We start from the raw sequence: 23,140 nt of genomic DNA, 5'->3' as shown, positions 1-23,140 counted from the left end.
CTGATCGAGGCATCGGGGCCTTATATGCCTCCCCACTTCGCCCGGGCAAGTTGCAACATTCTTCGTCGAGAATAGGGCTTCTGCTCGGTACCACGGCGTATGTATGGCTGATCATCGCTGACGGATACCGTGTGCAGAGGATCGAACAAAGAAGACAGGCAGCCCCGTATAATGTGAATGTCCCGACACTGCGTGACATGTCGCCGTTGGGATGGAAGTCCAGGGATTTGCAGCCCAGACGAACGCCGACGACAATCACGATTCGCAATCGGAGAGGTCCGGCTGTTGAGTGTATTTACGATTCCGGGGGATTTCATTTGGCTACGGTAGGTCAACCGGTTCAAGGCCGACACCAACGTGCGCAGATTTGACTTGTTCTCTAAATATCGCATGCACGACGTTCATTTGCATTCTCTACAATGAGATTTGGCAAGGGATTACTGAAACTTCTGCTGACCTGTTTCAAGAAGCTATGTAATACGGATAATTCGCTTCTTTTTTATGAACTGCTTAGAAGCGGATTAATTGAAGAGATTCTCAGAGATTTTACAATGCTGTATAAGCTGGTTTGTATAACTGATGTTCTCTTCGGTTCGGGTGCTTAGTTGTCCCATAACTTTGACCATGAGACGAGAGTTCTCCTTCATTCGATTCACGTCTCCTCCTGCAGTTCTTACCTTTCGGTTGTTTGGTATTCATCCATCGGCTGAGTGTTCGAACAGGATCCTTAAAAATTCGCAAATAAGAACTTTCGCGGTCCCGCAAACCACTCAAATACTTTCTCATGCAAAATGTTCTGAGCTCGTCTTCAACGAAAACGAGAATCGAAAGGCATGTTGGATGGTATTCACGTGCAGTGCGTGGCTGACCTGAGGAACAACGTTTATCTCGAGGGTTCATTAAACCCGAAATTGAAACGTAGTTGTTCATTCCTTGATGGATGATCGGAGTCCTTTAAGGTGAATCTTGCAGATTATCGTGTAAGCACACTGCGCGATGATCATGTGGACAAAGGAACCCATAGATGCAGTTGACTTTATCCTGCAAGTTATCGGTGGCTGTGCTGGGACAAAGAAGACGCAGATCAGCTCTGAGAGAGATTATATTTTGCTATGATTATCAGGCATGAAGAGAAGTCAGCAGCTGGTGCAGTATAACACCAATTTTTGTACTGGAATCATTCAGACGAGTCTGAAACTTAACGCGCGATCTACAGATAAAATGGAACGGTAAGAAGTATTATATTTTCTTTTCTGATAACAAAAGGCACAGTGGAGCACATCGTGACAACAAAGAATTTGAATTGCTATTACGGAAAAAATCTACCGCCAGATATACCGATCGGTATACTGTAAACAAAAAAGATTTAGTGATGCCCACGAGCTATGGTATGCCGAGAAGAATGATGAGGAAATACAATTTCGAACGCTCGACTGGAAGTGATGCTTGACTTCGAATTGGCAAAAATATTACGTTCTGATTTCTAAAAAATTACCGTGTTAACATCAAAAGTCTACAAACCGATATGAATGAATTTCCTCCATCAGTAATTAATTAGCTCTGCGGGTTTCCAATTTCAGCTCAAATATTCATGGTTTTATATGATCATCGAGTTCTTGCGAACTGTAGTCGGATTTTCGTTACCTTCGGTAATTTTTCACCTCGCGTTGGCATTGTATGTTCTATGCGAATTACCAGCTTGTTTCATTCAATGAAGTTTCGCGAAATTGATGGAATAAAAAATCGGTCACTGTAGTGCCAATCGGTCACCAGCCTACACGTATCTCAAGGCACGACAAAGCGAGAGTGTTTGAGGGAACAGAACGAGTGACAAGATCGTCGTTGGTTAAATACACTGCTTTTAACAGTATTTTCTTAACAGAAGTATGACCTTGATAAAATCGAAATGGGTTGAGATTGTGGTCCAGTTATGTCTACCAAATAAGGTATATGAAGGTCATAGTCAAACGAATCGAGTCTCTGACTGAAATAATTCATAGTATTCGTACATGCGGAACTCTCCACACATTTCACACGATCGCAGTATGTACGTGGATTTTTGAGAATAACTGAATGTATGAATCGTGAAGCGTTCATGTGTGATTCTTTGAGTGTACCTAGAAAATGTGTGTTTTTTTTTTTTTTTTCTTTGTCACAACCAATATTTTTTTTATGACGAGTCAATTTTGAGTTCATGTAGACAATTCACATATTTTGCACATGAGAATAAAAATATTTTAGTACTTTTCACGTAAAACTTTGCTACCGCAACCGGAAGGTTTTATTACAATTGTCGAATCAAATCTACGTGGTTGTAGTTATCAATCTTCTCAACCACTGATCCCACGATTTCCTGGTTGTGGTTTTTGAAATTGTAAGGGAGAATTTCCTGTTTTTTTCCCTAGATTTGTCGCTTTTTTCAATTTTCTGGTGAAGAAACTGGACAGCAAATCAATGCGAATTATGGCGTGTAGATTTAATTATCTCTTAACTATTCACAAAAAAATTAAAAATCATTTCCTTTTAAAAATACGCCCCCCTTGACGCGCGATGATTCCCAGTTGACGCTGTGCACGATTTGAGTCTTCCCGTTAATCCTGCAACACTAACCCACGAACATTTTACTTTCTACAGATGTATCTATCGTTTGACGAAAAGAAAGCAATACGTTGAATACTTTTCGTTTGAAACAAAAAGATGGACGTAATTTTTTTGCAGTGTTGGCGACGCATTATGACCTATAATTTCGTAATCGGCCATTGCCACATACCACTATTGCCCCACGTAATTGTTAAGTTAGAATCCAATGTTTAACGCGATCTCAACTTGAGAATGTTTAAAAAAATTAAGAAGTGTACTCAACAACTCTACAGTTTGGACGAGCACTACTTGAAACCATATGTAATAACAGAGAGGTATGGTAAGGCGAGGGGGTGAATGACCGCTACAGATCAGCTAGCGATTAGTAAATGGACAGAATGTATCATAATACTACGTTGTGTCAGTGAATGAATCCAAGTACCTACGCTAATCTCACGCATACTACGGCGAGTGGTCAACAAGACAATACAGTCTAAAGTTCCCAAAATTCCCGCGAGAGCAAGCGAGAGGAGAATACGGAGAAGAATCCAAAACCAGATCAGTATTAGTCGAAACTCAGAAGAGACAACACGTAAGTCTTGTTGATAGTAGCTCGTAATGTGTGCGAAAGTGATACAGTGATCTGTGTGATCATGGGGCTATCAATTCGACGAATCGAGGCTCATAACGATCGATTTGATTATTAAATGACGTTGGATCGTATTTCTAATGCACTTCCGATCGAGTAATTAGATGCGAGAGCATAACTGGGTAGAGCCGGTTGGGGATTCTCGCGCTGGCATTCCTGGGGCCTCATGGTTGAGGTTTTGACATGGGTGGTTGACACGTTGGGAAACCAACATGGATATTGCGGTCCACTGATCAAGAATACTTGAAAATAAATAACAAATAACATAAAATTGTTGTAGTCGGGTGAGATGGTACCTGTACACGTCATTCTGGGGCCTACTCCGTTTCTGCTCGCGAAGAGACCCGTGTTGAACGGATAACCGTTAGAAAGTTACCCAAGTTGACACAAGCTTTGAATAACTACTGATTGAATGAATGTAAAGCCTGTCCAATAAACCCTGAAGTACGGTTTAATATCTGGCGGCTATATTATTAATTGTTAAATCGACCCCGAACCCACTATTATTGTTTTGAGTCTATCGAGAAGGGTGACTGTGGAACCTATAGCTAGCATAAAAGGAAATTCGGGTACTTCTAGTACCCGGCTGTGAGTTCTGCAATAACAACCAGATGCTTAATTTTTTTTTTCGCTTCGTCAAACGATAGCTACATGCCTGTGAAGTGAAATGTTCTTCGGTTTTTGTTGCAGGATTAAACGGAAGACTCAAATGGTGCACAGCGTCAATTGGGGATAACCGTGCGTAGGTTCGGAGAGGGTGTATTTTTGGGAAGAAATGATTTTTATTTTTTTTATTTTGTGACTCGATAAGAAATAAATAAATTCACATTCCAAATCCGCATTGATTCGTTGTATAGGTTCTTCACCAGAAAATTACAAAAATACAACAAATTTAACGGACAAAAGGGAATCCCCCCCGTAAGATGTCGATTTGCTAAAAAGCTTCTACAAGTCAGTTTGATATTCAAAGTTTTGGCATCTCGAGACACGCATTTTTATAGAAATTTATTTCGGATTCATTGTAAATTTTTTTCCTATTTCATATTATTATAAAAAAAGTTATTTACGTGAGAAAATGCTAACATATTTTCAACTTGCAGTAAAAATTCCAGATAAAGTGTGTATCACAGATCGAAGCAGAATGTTTTCACTTATGAAAGATGTCTTGCTAACTTTTATTCCAGCAACAGCTATCATTACTTCGGGATGGTAATGATTTTCGGAATCAATAGCATGGTATTGTCAAGAAATTAACTTACATATCTTACGATTAGTATTCAAATCTGCGAATATCCATAGATACTTGCTTGCCTAGTCTTCACTAATGACTGCAGTCATTTCATATGAAGACATTACGCGAGTGACGCAAAGATTTTTGAGTATCTTAATTTTGGCATTTGGAATTACAGGTCTGAACCACAAGTGATGTAGCACCCATGCCTTTGCTTCAATATTTCGATTTGCGCAAATGATATTTGAGGAAAATGGTTTTCAATTGTTGTCGAAATTTTTTATCAAGGCAGTTTTATCACAGAATTTTACTATAAGCCTATTGCTACAACCAGTTGAGTTACACAGTATCTATAAAATATCGCCTCTCACAGGCAATTGCAATTACAAAGTAAAAGTAGTTATTGCATTACTTGCACTGCAGCGTTCGTCGAAAACCTTTGAAAATGGGAATATTATTTTACTATCCCCTAATTTCGAGATGTGCCATATACGTACCGATAGATAATATTGTACCATAAAAATGGAACCTCGCCTACACTGAAAAATAAGTAGCTATGTTAATCCAATAATGACGTTTTTTTTCAATTCACGGATATGTGAAACACTATTTTTGAACAAGCTTAATCGTGTGTGAAAATGTTAGTTTTAAGGAATCATCAATGATAGGTATATAATTGCCGACGTCCTTTTATTTTACGGTTGTTGAGTTTTTTCGACATTACTTTAATAATATTATAATAGCTTTGAGTTAATGGAATTGAAATTCTGAACACTTTCGAATCAGAAAATATGACGCGTAGTTAATTATCGTGTGCCTACTAGCGTATTTCATGTGTGATGAAATTGATTCGAAAATTTTAGAAATCGTCGTGTTAATTGATTAATATATCAATTGAAGTTGTAATTATATTTATTTACTTATCTGGGTAACTAAAATAAAAAATCTGTGAATTCCTAACGACAAAATAAAATTCGATTAGCGAAGTGTGTAACGATTAACGGAAAAATAATCTGCAACTTCGACCGCAATATGTGAACAAAAACTTTTGTGCGTCTAAATTGAACGAAACGCAAATTCTTGCGAGTAAATTTCCATCGTGCTTAGAATAAGTTAACCGACATGGATTTGCTCTATTTTATTATTATATCATTTTTTAACTGTCTCTGACTATAAGTTCTCACACCAACCTGCATTTTATTCTAATACAAGGGCGAATTATTCTATTATTATTTTTGTACTGTAGTAGATTATTAGTTTGATCGATTGAAAAGCTCTAACGGTGTTCCGGTGAACTGCGGCGAGCCGCAGCGATTAGTAGATAGCAAGTCGCCCGCCCGGCAGTTACCGACCGAGCAGGGGAACGAATCGATACGCGGTGAGCGGCGCTAGTGCGTAAAGTCCTCGCAGTCGCGACTCCCAGGACGCCACGCGAAGGGAAATAGGCGCCCGAGTCTCCGCCATACTCCATAGCGGTATATCGTATCTCGCTCGTGACGACTACGCGACGCTTACCGACGCTCGGCGTCGTTTTTATTGATGAATTTCTGTAAATAACGTTCGAAAATAGTGTAATTACAACCGGGCACGCAGTTTCGGGAGTGGAAAATGGAGAACAGACCGGCACCGCTTAGATCTAGGCGGGTATGTCGATTCTGCCTGACAGAGTCCGAGCCACTTAGCTTCATCTACGAAAAGGACCACAGCAAGCCGTTCCAGGTGCCGCTTACCCTGCAAATCATGTCGTGCGTCGCTATCGAGGTAACTATTTTTCCCACTCAGATTATTTACTCGGTTCCCAACGAACGTACATCCGTCTTGGCGATTTGGCCTTACTCAAATATTGCTCATCATACAATTCATCGGAAAATAGCATTCAGTCAATAGCGTTGACTTGCATGGGTAACGTAGGAATTCACATTGCTATGTGAGCAGGGGCATTGAACGGTATTATAGGTATACTCTGTCTCCGCTAACTTCGGATCGCGGCGAGCTATAGTCGTATAGTCGTATTTTGGCGGGAACATCCACCCTCGACTGCAAGTACGGATCTCTTTCGAGCACGCTCACCCGTTATACTCTTTATCAGCAAATGTATCGTATTATGCTTCGACGGAAAATTATTTTCTTTGTCTACATAATCTTTGAACCTATATTCTAGGGTCTTACATTCTTTTGGTATATGTCAGTACCGTTAAATGTTACAATTATCCTTCTGCTTTCAAATATTGTGAGATTTCCTAAATCGAGAAAAAATCAAATAAATTTTAAGAAATTTAAACAATTTCTACAGCCGTTTCTACTGTAAACCTGAAGTACCATTATTTGATACGTACATTCATTCTAAGTTATGTTCGATTACTTCATATTTAAATCATTTTATGTGATTTCATGCCTCATTCTTGCATCAGATTTTTCAAACAAAAAATTTTTACTCATTCCCTTTAGGGTTCTTGAAACAGTAACTGGTGAGAAAAAAAAAACAATCGCAGTGAGCTGACGATAAGTATATTATTAATGGCAATCAAGGTTTCAGCTTGGATTAATTTTTGTGTTCTACTGTTGGTATATTTTGTATTTTATTACAGCAATGCCTGTATGATTTTGACTTAGATTTAAAAGTGACTTCAGTACAAATTGTAGTAAAGACCGATGTTGTTGATGGAATTAACTTCAAGCAAATAAGACTCAATGTATCTGATAACATGAATTGTGGAAATGATATATTAATACACACTACAGACTTGTATATTATTTTAAGGTGTACGCTGCGGATGGAATGCCTCAGATGATATGCAGTGTTTGTCGCTGGAATCTTGATCGTTCTTACAAATTCAAAATCCAGTGTAAGAAGGCTGATGAGGCGTTGAGAGCTTATCCCGTGTCAGGAGTATTGCCTCGACCATTTCCGGCTTTACCAAGTTACCCGCCGGACGTTGGTAACAACAAAACACCTGATCAACGATCCCAGAATGACCAGTCGAAGAAACCTAGATTGGAGGAAGGTGAGAGGGAAAGACGAGAACGGGAAAGGGATTGGCAGTCCGACAAGCAATCTGATAACATGGACCATCACGACATGTACGATGAGCAGGATGGAGGTAGCGATGGAGGAAATGAGAGTCCGAACGAGAAAGATGGTAGGAAACTAGAACCGGGAGAGATAAGAGTTCACGCTTGCGATCAGTGCGACAGAACATTCCCTCTGAGACAAGCTCTTCAGCTTCATATTCAGAGAGCTCACAGAGACCGGAACTACAAGTGTACCGAATGCGACAAGCTCTTCTTTACAAAATACGATCTGTCCAAGCACGCGACCACTCATTCGGAAGTAAAACCGTTCACATGTCAGATCTGTCATAAACAGTTTGCCAGAATCAGTCTACTGCAACGTCACGAAAAGATCCACAGAGACGAGCTGAGATATGGATGCCAGCATTGCGACCGAGAATTTTTCAACACCGACGATCTTGAAAAACACGAGGCAACGGTACACAAATCTGTAAAGCCTTACCAGTGTAACATTTGTAACAAGAGATTCACTTACAAACAAGGTCTGGAGCGTCACGAACTACTGCATAGCGATGACAAGAACTTTATTTGCGAGTACTGCAAGGAGGCTTTCAGGTCCAGCACCAAATTGGCTAAACATCTGACAACTCATGCTGGACATAGGCCTTTCCTGTGCAAATTGTGCCCGAGATCCTTCCTGCTCTCTCATCATCTGACGAGACACATGAGAACTCATTCCGTTGAGAAACCTCACGCATGCGAGGAGTGCGGCAAAGCCTTCAAACGCAAAGAAAGCTTGGAAGTGCATCAGCTGACGCACGCCAAACGTGGCATGGGGCTGACATGTGAAATATGCCAGGAATCGTGTAGAAATAGAGCCGATTACGTTACCCATATCAAACAGCACATCGAGGCAGGTGAAAAGATGGGTCCTGATGGATTAAGGCCAGAAATTCGGAAAGAGAAAATTGATTCCGAGTCTGAGGAGGAAGAGGAAGAGGAGGAGGATACTGACGGTGATGATGATTACGAACCACCTGCATCTGTCACGAAAAAGATTCCAAAGCATGAGCCGCCAGAGAGTGACGAAGAGATGGAAAAGTCAGATAGAAAAGAACAAGTTGTTTACGTGAGGAACAAGGATGGAAATTTAGTGAAGAAGACAATTAAGACATTGATGCCCATTCACAGAAGGGAAATCCAGGATGTTAAGGGTAGATCCACTCCCAGTGGTTCACAGTCTGCTAAAATTGTATCAACTAAATCAGAAGTGAGATCTGTCAGCTCGGACAGTGAATCAACTCCGAAGCTTCGTACCCAGCATCGAATGGATGACACCGAGGCTGAGGTACAAAAGATAGTCGCATCTGTTTTCAAAGAACACAAGATACCCTTCAAACATCAAAACATTCCACAGGAACAGTCCAAAGATTCACCAACGACTGCTAACCTCGGTCAATCTCGCTCTCAGCATGGGACACCGGCTTCAGCGTCCAATCAGTTGTCAACGAGTAACGTAGCTGGTCCAACTCCAAAGGATGAAGTCTCAAAAACAGATGCCTTGTCCGCTACTCCAAAATCTGTCAATACCGTTAAAGTTATAAAGCGAATAGTTGTCAGAAAAGGTGGCGCCGAAGGAGCTCAGGCTCTTGCATCAAGTATCAAAGAAAGCGAAACTCCGACGAGCACACCAGGGAGCGCAACTAAAGTTACAAAGAGAGTCATCGTGCGAAGAATTATCAGACAAGGGGATACTACACGCGAAGTAATTATGAATCCGGACGGAACAATTCTTGACCCAGCAGAGCTTGCAAAATTGCCGACAAGAAATGTTGTTAAGCGAGTGGTTGTGAAGAAACCGAAGGATAAACTTGACATTCAAGGACACACTTTGCTACAGGTTGCAGAAGACCTCCAACAATCTGTGACGCTGAAAACCAGCACTTTGGAATCTAAATTGACAGATCCGAAATTTGAATTGAAAACTTCTCAATTGGCAACAAGCACTTCTCAAGGTGACGTGAAGCCGTCGAGTACCCAACTAAAATCATCCGATGGTAAAACAGTGCTAAAAGGATCAGATATGCCAGTAACATCGACAGACGAAAATGAAGAGAATCCAGAAAGTACGAAAGTGAAATTGGAGAAGCTTGAGAAACGTGTGGAACAGCAAAGATTGAAAATTGAAGAGTTGCAAGCACGTAAAAATCAAGAAGTAGAGTCCGTCGAAGACATGCTGCCCGAAAGACAAGACGAATCTGAAGAGGAACAGCAACTGCCTCTAAAACGAGTCTTCGTTAAAAGAAAGCAAAGCGTTTTTGATGAAGAGAAGGAGTATGACAGTGATGAAAAAGATATTGTCACTATAAAAAAAGAAAAACTATCACAAGACAGTGTTTCAACATTAGAAATGCCAAAGAGAGATTATAAGAAACCAATCGTAACGAGCACTTCCAAGGTCTACGGTAACAAAAAGATTATTCTGGTGAAAACAGAGGAATCGCAACATGTTGACGACAATTCGATGAGCCGTGAATTAAGCAGCATTCTTGACTCTTCAGAGAATGTGATGAAAATGCAAGATAATGTCTTGGGTAATTTCAGTCAAATATCCGCACTCGAAGAAAATATAGAATTAAAATTGGAGGGCGACAAGTCGATGGAAGAGGATCCTACCGATACCCAAGAAGCGGCGAAAACAGTTGAAGATAAAACTCGAGAGTCATTGTTAGAAGATCTACAAGCTGGCGATAAGAGTGAAGATGAAATAATGCACACTCAAGACGAAACTGGGGATATGGTAGAAATCCAAATCAGTGAAAGTACCGTAGGTAACGAAGAGACTCAGCCAGATTCTTCACTGTCTCTGGATGGTCAGGAAGGTACCGAACCAGCAGAGGTCTTTGTTGGTTCAGATTCTGGATTGCATCATCCAAAAACAGAAGTTCCAGAGCTAGAGGAGTCTGTAATCGAGTTAGCAGATGAAACAATCAATTTGCACGATTCAAATGAAACACAGGATAGCATTGAGGATAAGTTATCACAACTCGATAGTTAAGAAAATATTGACGTCTAAAGATTTTGGATTAAGGTTTGAATTAAGATTATTATTCTAGGATGACAGAAGCCTCTGCAAAATATACATTTATTTAGATATATATATATATACATATATATATATATAAAGCATTGGGAGGGCTGAAGAACAAACATCAAGTTTTGGTTAATTTCAGTACAATGTTGTAACAGACATTGCCTAGACAAAATTTTTTGAGACAAATACATGATATTTTAAATAATGTAATACATCATCACAGTAACAAGACAAATATGCTTCGTGTTGTCAGATTTTTAATATTTAAATACCAGGTAATTGATTGTCTGTAAGTTACAGAAGGATAAAAGAAACCGTAATGACGTTTATACCTGAATTTCAGCACATTTTTGTCAATTGCACGCCGACGATACCATCATTTATCAATGTTCGAATTATTTCAAGCGTGGTAGGTAATATGCATATAAAGTGGGGAAAACAATTGCCACCTTTTTAAGATTATTTACAGAAATGATATGAGGCTGAACTTATTAACGTTGGCGTAGCGAAATATTGATGGATAAAATTACTATTTTTCAATTTTGTAGTGACTGTAGTAGCTAAGTTAGAAGATTTCAATTATAACTTTTTCCCTATAAAATGACGAAATAACTGGTTTTCCGAAACGTGAATAGTTACAATAACGTTACTAAATTCGGCCTCATGAAATGACAAACACTTGGGTGTGTTCTTCCTCATTCTAGATCTAATAATAAGCTGTACTAATTTTAGAATTTCTCATCTAACAGCCAATCAAGGTTCATTTTAAAACAGAGTATTTAATCTCAATGTATTACAATAATAAAACATGTAAGACTCAAATTTCAGTCAATACACATCAGATTACAATAATCAGAAACGTGTACATACTTGTATTGGGATTTACGAATGTAATTCCATCAGCCACACCGTACTTGAATTACAAATTCAAAAAAGTAGCACAGCATTTTGACTTGACACTGACACACGATTGACAACGATCGGATCTTTTACCCACTTTATGTCCATATTAAAATATCATACTTGGACGAGGATCACGAGTTATCTCTATCTTACTTTCGTATTATTGTAAATCTATAAAGCCATTTAGATTTAAGAACGCATGTATTTCTGCGAATGCAGTTGCTTTGCTGTACTGTCATAAATACAAGGAACTGTGTACATGCGAAAGTAATCGATCTACCGTCACTCGTTATTTACGTCTTTCTGTCTTAGAACGTCTTCCTCACCGCATGTCTCCACATATCGATTAGAATTTGTACAAAATCTACAATTCCGTTTCAGATGCACATTATATCAGTTGAAGTTGAATAATTTGAACATTCTACCAGTCAAGAATGATTGGCATATCAGTGTAATATTCGATGAAAACCCAAGAACTGCCATGTAACTCTAACCTGTGATCAAGAAACTTTCATATTTGCCGAAAATGAGTATAGACGTGCGCTGTGCTTTCCTAAAACTAAGTTGACAGCGCAAGGAAGTGGAAGAGGTAGGTGGATTTTTTTTTTTAAACTGTTCGTATTATGTATAAAATATGTTTTATTACAGAACACAGTAATGACATAGATACAGGCTTATACGAGTAAAATTTACATGATTAAATTACGTAACATCAATGTTCTATGATTTAGATTAATATTACGTTATTGTTAGAATGACGTATGAATAGAAGAATACTCGTGATCGTTAAATCATAAATTAAATGCACAAATGATATGAGAGTATGCGATGGTACGGGTTGAGTTTCGTACCGGATGATAACGTAGTCCTCTACTCCACTTTTCCGAGTTCAAATAAGCTAGGCAGTTTCCGCGCTCTGATATCTTTTGACTTATCTGACTGGACTGTTTGCGCAATGATTGCGCTAAGATTATCCTATTCAGTCAACAACCGAGTATTTATTCTCAAATAATGAACTTCACCTAAGTTACAATTTCTTTCGCTGTTTTTTCTTTTTTTTTTACCTAACAATGTTTCCGGCTTTAACGTGAAATGATAAAATAATTTCATTTCGACACGTGGGAATAACGGAATTGGACCAAGCAAAATATTTTCATTGGGAAATTTGCAATCGACCTCGTAGTATAAAAGTAATGATAAAAAATCTTCGAGTTTGTATATCTGTAAATATTTCAAAATTTTATTGGCACCAGGACTTCAAACCTTAAGTTTGCGGTGAACGGTACACCTAAGATTCTAAGATCGACAGTCGCGAAATCGTATCCCTGTAACGTTTAATCAAGTCAAAAGTAACAGCTGTACAGGCTGAAGGATTTAATACTACAACGATAAACTGGACGTTCATCCTGCAACGGATGACAGTCTGAGTGATAAAAAAACAATTCGGTCGTATCATGAGTTATCTCGTATTCGTGAATCTTCTATCAATGACTTAAAATTATAGAGGAAATTTTCTGAAAAAACTTTCAATTCAACACATTTTGTCGTCTACCGCGATCTTTGTCAATAATAGTGTTTATTAATAATTCTCACTCTTCAGTATTCTTTTTCTTTCCAAAACAAATGCGAAAACAAAAGAAACCCCGAAACGTTCAATAGCCTTTTAGTAAATTTCAGAAAATTAACTTCACCGAGGATTCAGAGGTTTTTGGTTATCAGTTTTAAAAGAATATTCTAACGATGAATGATTATTACTAAATTAAAAACTGCAAGTGGAGTAATCTTTGGATTTTTATCATAATGAAATTTTCGATGTGTTTAAATTTACGCTAGTATTACGTAGGTAACATGACTTGGAAGCCGAAGAGCCACGAATGAGAAAATGGACGAACAGAAGATGAGAAGCGACGGTTCAACGTATTGCGTAATTGTGTGCAGGGTATGTTGGTTATGTGGAATTGGCGGTTTGTATTGCGCAACATGCTGGTTAATTTCGGCGTTACAAAGACCGGTTTTAAGCCCCGGATCAAGCAGGAGTCGCACCCTTCTTGTTGAGTCGCTGCAGCTGCAAAATAAGTTGCGTATTCACAAATCGTTTCTTTATTCTTACTGTATGCATTGAAATTCTTTTTTCTTTTTAGTTTTCATTTTTCAGCATCATTCAAAGTTCGTCCCTCCCGCTGTCTATGTACTCGAATCGCTGTAGAAAAAACACAAGCGGCCGTTACACGCGGCACTTGTTCTATTTTTCCTTACTATTCTACCATTTTCATGCTTTACTCTATAAACTATAAAACTAATCCGGTAAAATGGACAGCCAAAAAGAATTTAGAATCTCCGATTTTTCGCAAAGTAATTTCGTATAGCGCGTACAAGCAATCATAGATTGAAAAGTATTCTGAACGTTACTGCGATGAAATTTCCGACTACAAATCTGCATCACTTCACAGCAATATTTACAGCATAATTTCGAAAACTGTGCAAAGAATAAAAGTTGACGCGCTTCTGTTTTCTGCGTTTCAAAAGCGGTAGCGTTTTGTAAAATCTTCGTCATATACTCCATAAAAAAAAATCACGTATACGTAAATTTGTATCCGGGTTTAAAAAATGTCGGTGTCGAGATCTCAGTTCCGAAAAAGCGACTCGTTCGCCACGCGGTAATCGTGGATCTACATTTTCGTTTCGAATACCTCTTTCTCCTCGGTGACGGCGAATTCGTACTGTCTTCGTGGTTCCGGTTGTTCGGCCGGTCCCAACGCGTGTTCGTAGATCAAAGCTCCAGCGATTCCTCCAAGAAGTGGTCCCACCCAGTACAGCCATTGGTTGTCCAACTTTCCCATGATTACCGCACTGCCAAGAGCTCTAGCCGGGTTCATCCCAGACCCAGTTCTTGGAATCTGAAATCAACGACGGAACGCGAAGGATCAGCGGTTGTTTCTTAACTGTCCGGTAGTCGATCCGCGAAATCGAAGGACCGGATATCAGCCGCTTGGAAGTAAGTAGGCGTACGGAAATCCGGCAGTCTAGCTTACTACTCACCCCAACAAAGTGACCGACGGTAACGGCGAAGCCGATGATGATCGGCGCGATACCCTTGCTGTCGGGCTTGGCTCCGTCGCAAGCACCGCAGACCACCAGGACCAGGACCAAACCAAGGAAGAACTCTACCCCGAGAGCTTGTTCGACCCTCACGGGGAGCTCATGTCCCACCGTTCCCAAGAACTCCTGCATTTCCGCGCTTTCCGTTGACAACGCCCTGACGATCGCCGATCCAGCTATTGCACCGGTGATCTGCGCTATCACGTAGAGGATCGCCCGGATTACGGGAACCTTGGTGAGTAGGAAAAAAAATTCATTAGATTTAAACTCGATACAAGGTACTTGCAGAGGATGATAAGGTGCCTCGAATAACCGGCTGTACTTTACCAAATAAATCTTATTACGGCGATTGAAATCAGAGCATATGTACAACGTAGGTATAAGGTAATACGATTTCCAATTGCAGAGTTTAATTTTTTATCATTCAAAGAACGTACAGAAGAGAACCCCTGGGTTGACACACATGCTCGTATATAGACGTGTACGGTTATACCGATATGGGAAAGGCCTAGTTCTTTTTATTTATTTATTTTTATACATCTCTCTTGCAAAATCCGAAGACTATAAAGAACGCGTGGACCGGTTCCCTTTGACCATTCGCGGAGAGCTCGTAATTCTAATCTCGAGGTCACGGTACGCGATCAAAAGATCTCTCGCGTAGAGTTTAACGTACCTTGCCTACGACGGCGAGACCGACGGTGACCGCTGGATTTACGTGCCCTCCGGAAATGTGCCCGATAGCCTGGATCACGACGGCGACTGTCAGGCCGAAGGCAAGACTGATCGCGACGACGTTGTTTTTGTTGGCCACGGCACCACAGCCGAAAAAGTTCAGCAGCAGCGTGCCCAAGAACTCGGCGAACAAAGCTCTGTAAAGCCCAGCCTTACGATCCGAAAGTTCCTTCACTCCCAAAATGGCTTTTATTCCTCCCATCTGAGAACAGAATTTATTATTAGATAAAGAGAGTCGTTCTTGGAAACTGGATACGTCCGATTGCTAACCGCGTTATTGCCAAGTTGGAGAGCAAACACTCCAAACATCTTTCAAGTAGTTATGTGTGAAGGGTTGAAATACGTATTCGTTTTTCGAGGGTATGCTCAAGAGCGTGACTTACAGCTCCGTTATTCTTGGAGCTTCTGCGGTTAGCATTATTTATAACGTGTGATGTTTGATAGTGACATTGACGAGTCGAGCTCCTGTAATCTCACACGGTCCCCGGTAATATATAAGCGCAACATATATTCGTCGTACAATCATGCCACTTTGTCGTATTACAATTTAGTTGGCAAGTGGAGGGAGCAACTTGGTTCGAAAAAATACTCACCCTTTTCAAGTGGCGATTCTAAGGCACGCAACCTAGTGCGTGATTATTTTTTACACCGAATAGACGTGGCTTTTATTATACTTGAGGTGTGAAAAATTTTGTGTTTGCTGCAACGATACACGTGGGGGAATGTGAATTGGTTATTTACACGGTATTTTTCAGGACCAAGTCCTTATTTACGGGCACAATATTGATAAGGATAAAGCTAACGGTATAATTAGAACTCATAAACACCGCGGTTAGCCAATATTGAGAATGAAATCATTGGTATTTATAATAACAGCTGGTCGGGTTTAGTCAGAAATATTGACAATAGATGTGCGGAAAAGTGACGCTTGAAATGCGCTCCGCAAATAACATTCTTTCAATCACAAAATTCAAACCGTTTACAATTTTGTTGGCGACGGAACATATTTTCGTTACATCGATTCGCCGAATCCAATGAATTGTTCATTCGTGCGATGAATAATGTTCTTTTATCATGAATCAGGAGTTGGTCATTTTTTACGGTTAAATTTTCAAACAATTAACAGTAATTACATTTATACCATACCCTACGTTCATAATTTAAAAATCAGATAGTCGCGTATTTTAGCGTCACCTCGCGGAGCTCGAAGCATCCAACTTTCTTACAGGTCTACTACTAGAATGTACATCACGTACACAATTTCCTTGCATATTTCCATGTCCCAATTTGCATTTGACAAAAAAGACGCGTGTGATATGAATCGAGATTGAAGCTAGGATCGGCAATGATTGTTAGTACAATCGTACCTACCCTACGCATTGTTTAGCAATTAGAATGATGATAAAATGCGATAGCGAAGTCGTATGGTTTTACAACCAGAATTGTGTAAAAAGAGTGTCTTTTTCTACTCTGGAAAACCCGTCGCGATTGAATTATTTTAATCGACCATACAGTAAACTAATTTCTCTGTTGAAACTATAATTGAAAACGAAGTGTCGCCCTCGGTATAAATTGGGGCTGCGGTTACTTGGACGATCCTTGTGTAGAAGTTACGCGACGAATGCATTCCGCTTAACAAGTTACGCGAATAAAAATAAGTTTGCATAAATTGTATACATTGTGTCGTATTACACATGCAGATAATCATATCCTGAAGGCTGTGTTCTCGACCTGTTTAGCTGCAGACGCGTCAGATCATTGAATCACTCTGAAATCATTCCGTCACCCACATTCGTTTGTTCCATAATCAGCGATGTTCCTCCCAGCGATGCGGGCAATGGGACTCAACTAATTCATGTAAACAATTGTAGGCGAATGCGTAACTCATTGGCGGACGCGTTCTCAAGCCTTGTTACTACTACGCCCACGAATCGCAATTAACGTGGTCGGTTTATTTCTAATCCAAAGATTAGGATATCCTCAATAAAAATCGCGCTCATGAAACGCTTGGGTTATTCTCGACTTGATTATTATTAAATATCGATAATGTATATTGCCGCTTTTTCATAATCTCCGATGACTCAGCCGGCTGCGCAGCTGGATTTTCACCCGAGTACGTATTTACCAGTGATTACGGGTATGCGCTAAAACTTCATTAAATGTTGTTTTTATCATCACAGTTACCGCGTGCGAAGTGGATAATGAGCAATAAATAATCGCACGAAATGTTACACTGTTGCCATTCTTCGTCACCGATTATCCCCAATCGAAGGTCGTATCTATAGTTTACGATAGAATCGACGTGGCAAGTTCCGAGCATCAACAGTAATTGAATAATTGAAGGCAAAAATAGTTCAATGCACGGTAGAAAAGATTGAGATAACTTTTGTGCGAGTCTTAAAACGTATGCCAGATGAATATGAATGATGTCATCTTCGATATTACTCTCGGCTCAGCTTAAATATAATTCCATGCTCATCCTTTTCGTCGTTCACTATTTAAGGTACGCGGTAAATGTGCCTGCAGTTGCACGAAACAAATTACATTTTGTGCATTAACCGTCTTCACTAAATGACGGAATGATTCCGCAGGATTTCCAAATATTTTTCTATGAAATCATGAAATTCTACACCAAGTTCGAGTGACAATCTGTGAGGTCGGAATGAGTTGCCAGAAATTTTGTTGTTCTAACGTAATATGTATTTTTGTAAAACATTGACCGGTAGAAAAACAGCGGACACCAATGAGTCGACTCAAATTGTTTACCAAAAAAACATGTGAGAATTCGAAAACATGATCATTGCTCGGTTGTTTGTACAAATCTTTTCAACGAGTGACCTGTTGCTTTTTCTAAAAAAATAACCGCCGTATCTTCTTTGTTCCCGAAGTCAAGACCCGGCGATTGCATCGGAAAGTTACCTCAGCGATCTGAACGTGGATGTGGCAGAAAAATTCGAGTCGACGTGTCTCTGATGAAATTTGAAATCATGTAAACGATTGCGGTACTCGTAATTTACGTATCACACTCTATAAAACAAAAGACCTTGATAAAAAAATTTGCAACGATCTTCGGAACGTAGCCCAGTTTCTGCTACATTGGCCAATCAGTATAACGTTCTACACATGCACGATGTAATATGTATAAAACACAATGCAGAACGTACGAGACGGCCACGTCGCAGGGTACACAGAGGGCATGGAATTTCGGAGCGTGATTGCACCAATTTAAACCAGTGCCGTTAAGTTGACCCTGCAGAGTAATCACGTAGGAGAGAGATTCAACAACGAATTCTTTCTTAATTTTTTTTTTTTATTTCTTTTGTTTTCTTTTCCTTTTTCTTCTCGTCTCGTTTTTTATCTCGCGTGAATCGAGGCCCCCATATACCATTATCTTCAATCCTATCCGGGCAGTTATTCACCTCAGATCCTTTTCGGCTGCCCACCTCTGCCCTGCGGCGTTGAATGGATATAAAGCACACTGTGCCTAGGTGCATATACCCGTTTCTCTATCTCTCTCTCTCTCTTTCTCTCTCCCTCTCCACCTCTCTTTCTCTATCTCTCGATCAAGGTGAGTATGTACCGCATTGCGGAGTTAGACCATTCCTGCTAACCGTACGTCCCAATAAGTCTTTCACGATCATCACGACGGCGAACGATCAGTTTTTACGTCGTACATCATTTTTCTATCGGAAAAAACTGATGCGGTGTAATTTGCACTTGCCTATGTTACTCCCGAACTTGTAAGGTGGACATTCGTGTAAGTTTCGTGGAAATCGGAACACTGGTGCTTGAGTTTATCGGTAACAAACGTACAAACAAATTAATCCGCAGACATGGCAGGATTTGTGTTTTTTTTTTTTTCTTTTTAGCTATTAGTTTTAATCGCTATTTTTAAAGCTCACCGTAACGAGGATCGTGTTTCCTGTGGCTGAATCTATTCGCCTCAGATTGGATATCGGCTGTTGGAAAAAAGCTGTTACTTTGGTGTAGAATTACGATTTTTTTTCAATCGTATTTTCGAATTAGAACCCGCACCCGATTTCTGTGATCGAACCGTTTGTCGGATGTTTATATACTAAAATCACAATCCTTGCCCTACTTTGGGATTTCAACGTGCGACTGTATCTCACGATCAGTTTATCCAAAATCGATAAATCGAGCGTCGTTCTATTACCCTGACGTCAGTTGTCACATGTGCGATAAACTGTACCTACTTCACTTGTCGGATTTTTCACGTAACGGAGGTGAAAATCAGTTGAATAATTTCTTCGGCAAGATATTATTCTAGCAGCAGGTCTATATATAGGTACGTGTAATACGAATTGGCAAGGACAATACAGCCTGTGAAAAGCATCATTAAACACCGTGTATATAAAATGGACAAACACCGGGTTCGCTAACGACGAACAAATGTTTCTGTGGCTTGTTTAACAACGCTAATGGGATTAGATTCGGTTTCGTATATTACACGTCCGCCAATTCTGGTCCCATGTATTCAGATACGGTAGAAATAATGCTAGAACCGACCTTTCGTTCGGCCCACGACTGTTATTATTTTACGAGTTTTTAAACGACGCGGCGCGACCGCGCGTGCCCGAAACTTACTAGTTCCTATATTATATTTAGATGAAAGAGAAAAGAATAAAAATAAGTTTCTACCATTCGGAGAAGAGCGAACGTGAACGATGAGAATAACGTTACGTTAATTATTGTTCTTGTGTCAAACGGTTCGTGGAGTGCAATTAAAAAACGAAAATAAGGTGAACAAAAAAAAAAACAAAACAACAAAAATAGCCAAATGTTTCAACGGACGATAAGAAAACAGCCCGCGGGTTTTCACCCTTGGTTGAAAAACAAAAGCACCGCCTTTATTGTTCTCGATTACCTGACAAACATAGAATGTTAGATAAAGATTCTTAACTCTCTGACACACGCTGCGGTGCAATGCTGCTTGCCTATATATAATATATGTATACTTGGCGATGTTGGTTGAACTGTTGAGTGTTTTTCGAGTCAAAGACCTCGGTCCAAGCGGATTACCAAAGCCACCAACAGCGAAAGGTTGTTATAGAGACATGTATATTGTATATGCCTGGATACAACGAACATGGAATGTGAATAATTTTTCTATTCATCTAATTATTCGTCAGCGGTTCGGTAAATTATTTATACGGCGTCACTTAATCGATAATAAACTATCGGATAATCCCTGGATTTCAAACGTTTTCTGCCACCGTACAAAGTCTATCTTAAACTATACCAGCAGTATCGACAACTTAATTGGGCTATTATGAAATCAGGGGGATCGACAAAGCTGTATCGATAAAAGGAAACACTGCGTTGTACGAAAGAGGAGGAAAGAGTACAAGAGCAGATATATATACAGCCCCATTTTCTTTTTTTTTTTCTTCACCCGAGATAAGGAACACGCTTGACACATGTCAGCGTTATATATTTGTCAGTTTAACATAACGTTCAAAGTTTTTTTTTTTCACCAAACAGGAACATATAAATTTATAAAATGTTTGATTCACGGACGTGTTAGTTAACTGACACGCCTCTTACCCAATGAGTCGATTTTTTTTTTTTAACAAATTATTATTCACCGCGGTTGAGATAGAACAATAATTATATACGAGTGCCATACGCTGCGTGACCTTCCTGGAGACCGGTAGCGAAACCGCGATAGCGATATTCCTGTAAATAAGTAATTGTACGCAGGGCGTAGCTACGACGGTTTCATGGCAACATAAAATAATCCCCGGTGCTGTAATTGGCTCACGAACATTAAGTTTAAGTACAAAATTGTAGGAAAATTTTTACTTCATGGGTTTTTCGAGATACACCGATACCCTCTAAGTGGAAATGTAATTGTATATAAGTAAAATGTGTGATTAGGAACAGATTACAGCAAGATTATACGAGTAAGATTTTTTCTCATTATATTATTTTCCAAACGAATACGACGCATTTCTGCTGATCACAATCTGAATTCGGTTTTAAGAAACTTGAAACATTCGTTGGCTCATGACTGATCATTTTGAAATAGCATTTGCATAGATACACCTGGAGGCAAAGGCGTAACGATAATCGAGTCTAAGGACCAAACCTTGGCACGGAACGAAGTTATTATTAATTTTTTACAGCAATCTTATAAAACGTGAAACAATCACCGTGAAGGTCAAAAAGTTGCACCATATTCCTGCATTTATATAAACAGTCAGAGTAGTTGAGGCAGGGAAAATCACATTCTAGGGTAACAAGTAGATATTCCGAATAAAAAACGTATCGAATAGAAGAGAATAAAATGAATATATTTTGTTTTGCATAACTTTAGAACGTGGGTGGTTAAAATATCTTTGTCACAATGCAAACGAACTCTCGATTAAGGTAACCGCGTTCAATTATATTAACATCCTGTTCATTCAATTTATTACGGCCACTTGAATGGTATTCAAAATTTGAATATCACATCTGAATTTTCGTCGTTGCTACTACAGCTCTAAAATAAGACAGCGCAATAGAGTAAATGATCGAAAAACTTACCCTGACGAAAAATGTGTGATCTGCGTTAAGGGCGAACCGTAGTTGCAAATAAAATTTGGAAAATGTTAAATCACTGATGCAGTCTGTTCCGCTCGAATTGTCTTCCCCGCGCGAAGTTCGAAGTTCTTTCTTGGTAACTTTTTCTCACCGGTTTGCGGTTCGCGGAGCGGTCGCACAACTCCGGGGATCTCGAGTCTCAACTGCGTACTGTGTACCCCGGCATAATGTCACATACATACCTATATAGTGCCGCAGCGACCGCTTCCTCGCCGGCTTTACCCGGCGCTGCCTCCCGAAGACGTCGTAGGGTAGGGATATCACTCGTTGGAACTGCCACCTCCTCCCTCGTCGCCTAGAAGGGGCCGTCAGGTGCTTACGATTAGCGAGCTTTGTTAGCGATTCGGTTTTGGTAAAGGGAAAACGTCGAAAGGAAAATGAGTGAGAAAATTATCGACGATTTATCGGATTTTCCATTTTGAGCAACTCACTTTTGCCCAATCTCATTGCTGCGTGTTTCGTTTGGATAGAATACTCGATTATTATTATATCCTAACGAATTGAGTTTTGCAATGGTGTAATATAATTGTAATACGATATCGTCATCTTTTCTATTATACCTCGGGAAGGGCTACGTCACTTTTCTAAAACGGAGTTGTGATCGCGTTTATTATAATTTTTCGCTCAACGTTGAGCCTCCGCAGCTTTCGAGTCTATACCTGTCGAAACCCACGATCAAACTGCCTAGAAATTTCAGTTGAATAAAGCTGTCTCCGCCTTGATACATAGAATTTTTACCATTCGACTCTGTCCGTGTATTCAAACTTTTTAATTATTTCCCAACTTTGGATACTACCCAAAAAATAATTTTTTCCTTTTCTTGAAAGAAACTCTACGTGTCTCAAATGTTTCTTAGTTTCATCTATTTGCACGTATTCATTTCTTACCCTTAAAATATTGAGAAATTCAACTTTATCATCAAACAAGTATCACCCAGATGCCTCGATATTTATATTGAATATCTCTGCATATAAATTTGTGAGATAATATTTGAGATTTGACAGGAGCGTAAGGCTATGATAGAAACGACTCGTGTGTAAGCTAGAATAAACAACATACCGGTTTTTTACCGTCGAATCTTTCTAATTCATACGAAAATATCATCGCTTCATGCACTTGAATGTATGCTAGTTCCACGGAACGTGAACCCGAATGCCGAAAAGCAACAGGTTGCATCACCGAAGTTCCCGACTTCTCACGCTAGTCCTCGCATTCTCCACTGAAATGTCAAATTAAC

The 23,140-nt window shown here is 39.7% G+C and overlaps 2 protein-coding genes across 4 annotated transcripts; one reads left to right on the top strand and one right to left on the bottom strand.

Annotated features, from left to right (window-relative positions):
• The first annotated feature begins 5,899 nt into the window (after positions 1-5,899).
• Positions 5,900-12,979, top strand: LOC124301559 (uncharacterized). Of its 2 annotated transcripts, none has more exons than XM_046756756.1 (2): positions 5,900-6,221; positions 7,222-12,979. In XM_046756756.1, the coding sequence occupies exons 1-2, from the start codon at positions 6,069-6,071 to the stop codon at positions 10,528-10,530; spliced, it is 3,462 nt and encodes a 1,153-aa protein (XP_046612712.1). In that variant the 5' UTR covers positions 5,900-6,068; the 3' UTR covers positions 10,531-12,979. The 2 variants fall into 2 exon arrangements, with proteins under 2 accessions (XP_046612712.1, XP_046612713.1); XM_046756757.1 differs by lacking the exon at positions 5,900-6,221 and adding an exon at positions 6,628-6,690.
• Positions 12,091-22,070, bottom strand: LOC124301560 (aquaporin AQPAn.G-like). 2 transcript variants are annotated; one of them, XM_046756759.1, is made up of 5 exons: positions 21,847-22,070; positions 15,242-15,502; positions 14,509-14,799; positions 14,160-14,366; positions 12,091-13,669 (listed from the first exon to the last, which is right to left on the bottom strand). In XM_046756759.1, the coding sequence occupies exons 2-5, from the start codon at positions 15,500-15,502 to the stop codon at positions 13,631-13,633; spliced, it is 798 nt and encodes a 265-aa protein (XP_046612715.1). In that variant the 5' UTR covers positions 21,847-22,070; the 3' UTR covers positions 12,091-13,630. The 2 variants fall into 2 exon arrangements, with proteins under 2 accessions (XP_046612715.1, XP_046612714.1); XM_046756758.1 differs by having other exon boundaries at positions 12,091-13,534; positions 21,847-22,069.
• Between the last annotated feature and the right edge of the window lie 1,070 nt (positions 22,071-23,140).

The sequence above is a fragment of the Neodiprion virginianus genome, chromosome 3, assembly GCF_021901495.1.
Source record: "Neodiprion virginianus isolate iyNeoVirg1 chromosome 3, iyNeoVirg1.1, whole genome shotgun sequence".
NCBI lineage: Eukaryota > Metazoa > Arthropoda > Insecta > Hymenoptera > Diprionidae > Neodiprion > Neodiprion virginianus.
The sequence above is the reverse complement of the archived record's forward strand: the minus strand, read 5'-3'. Positions and strand labels throughout refer to the sequence as shown.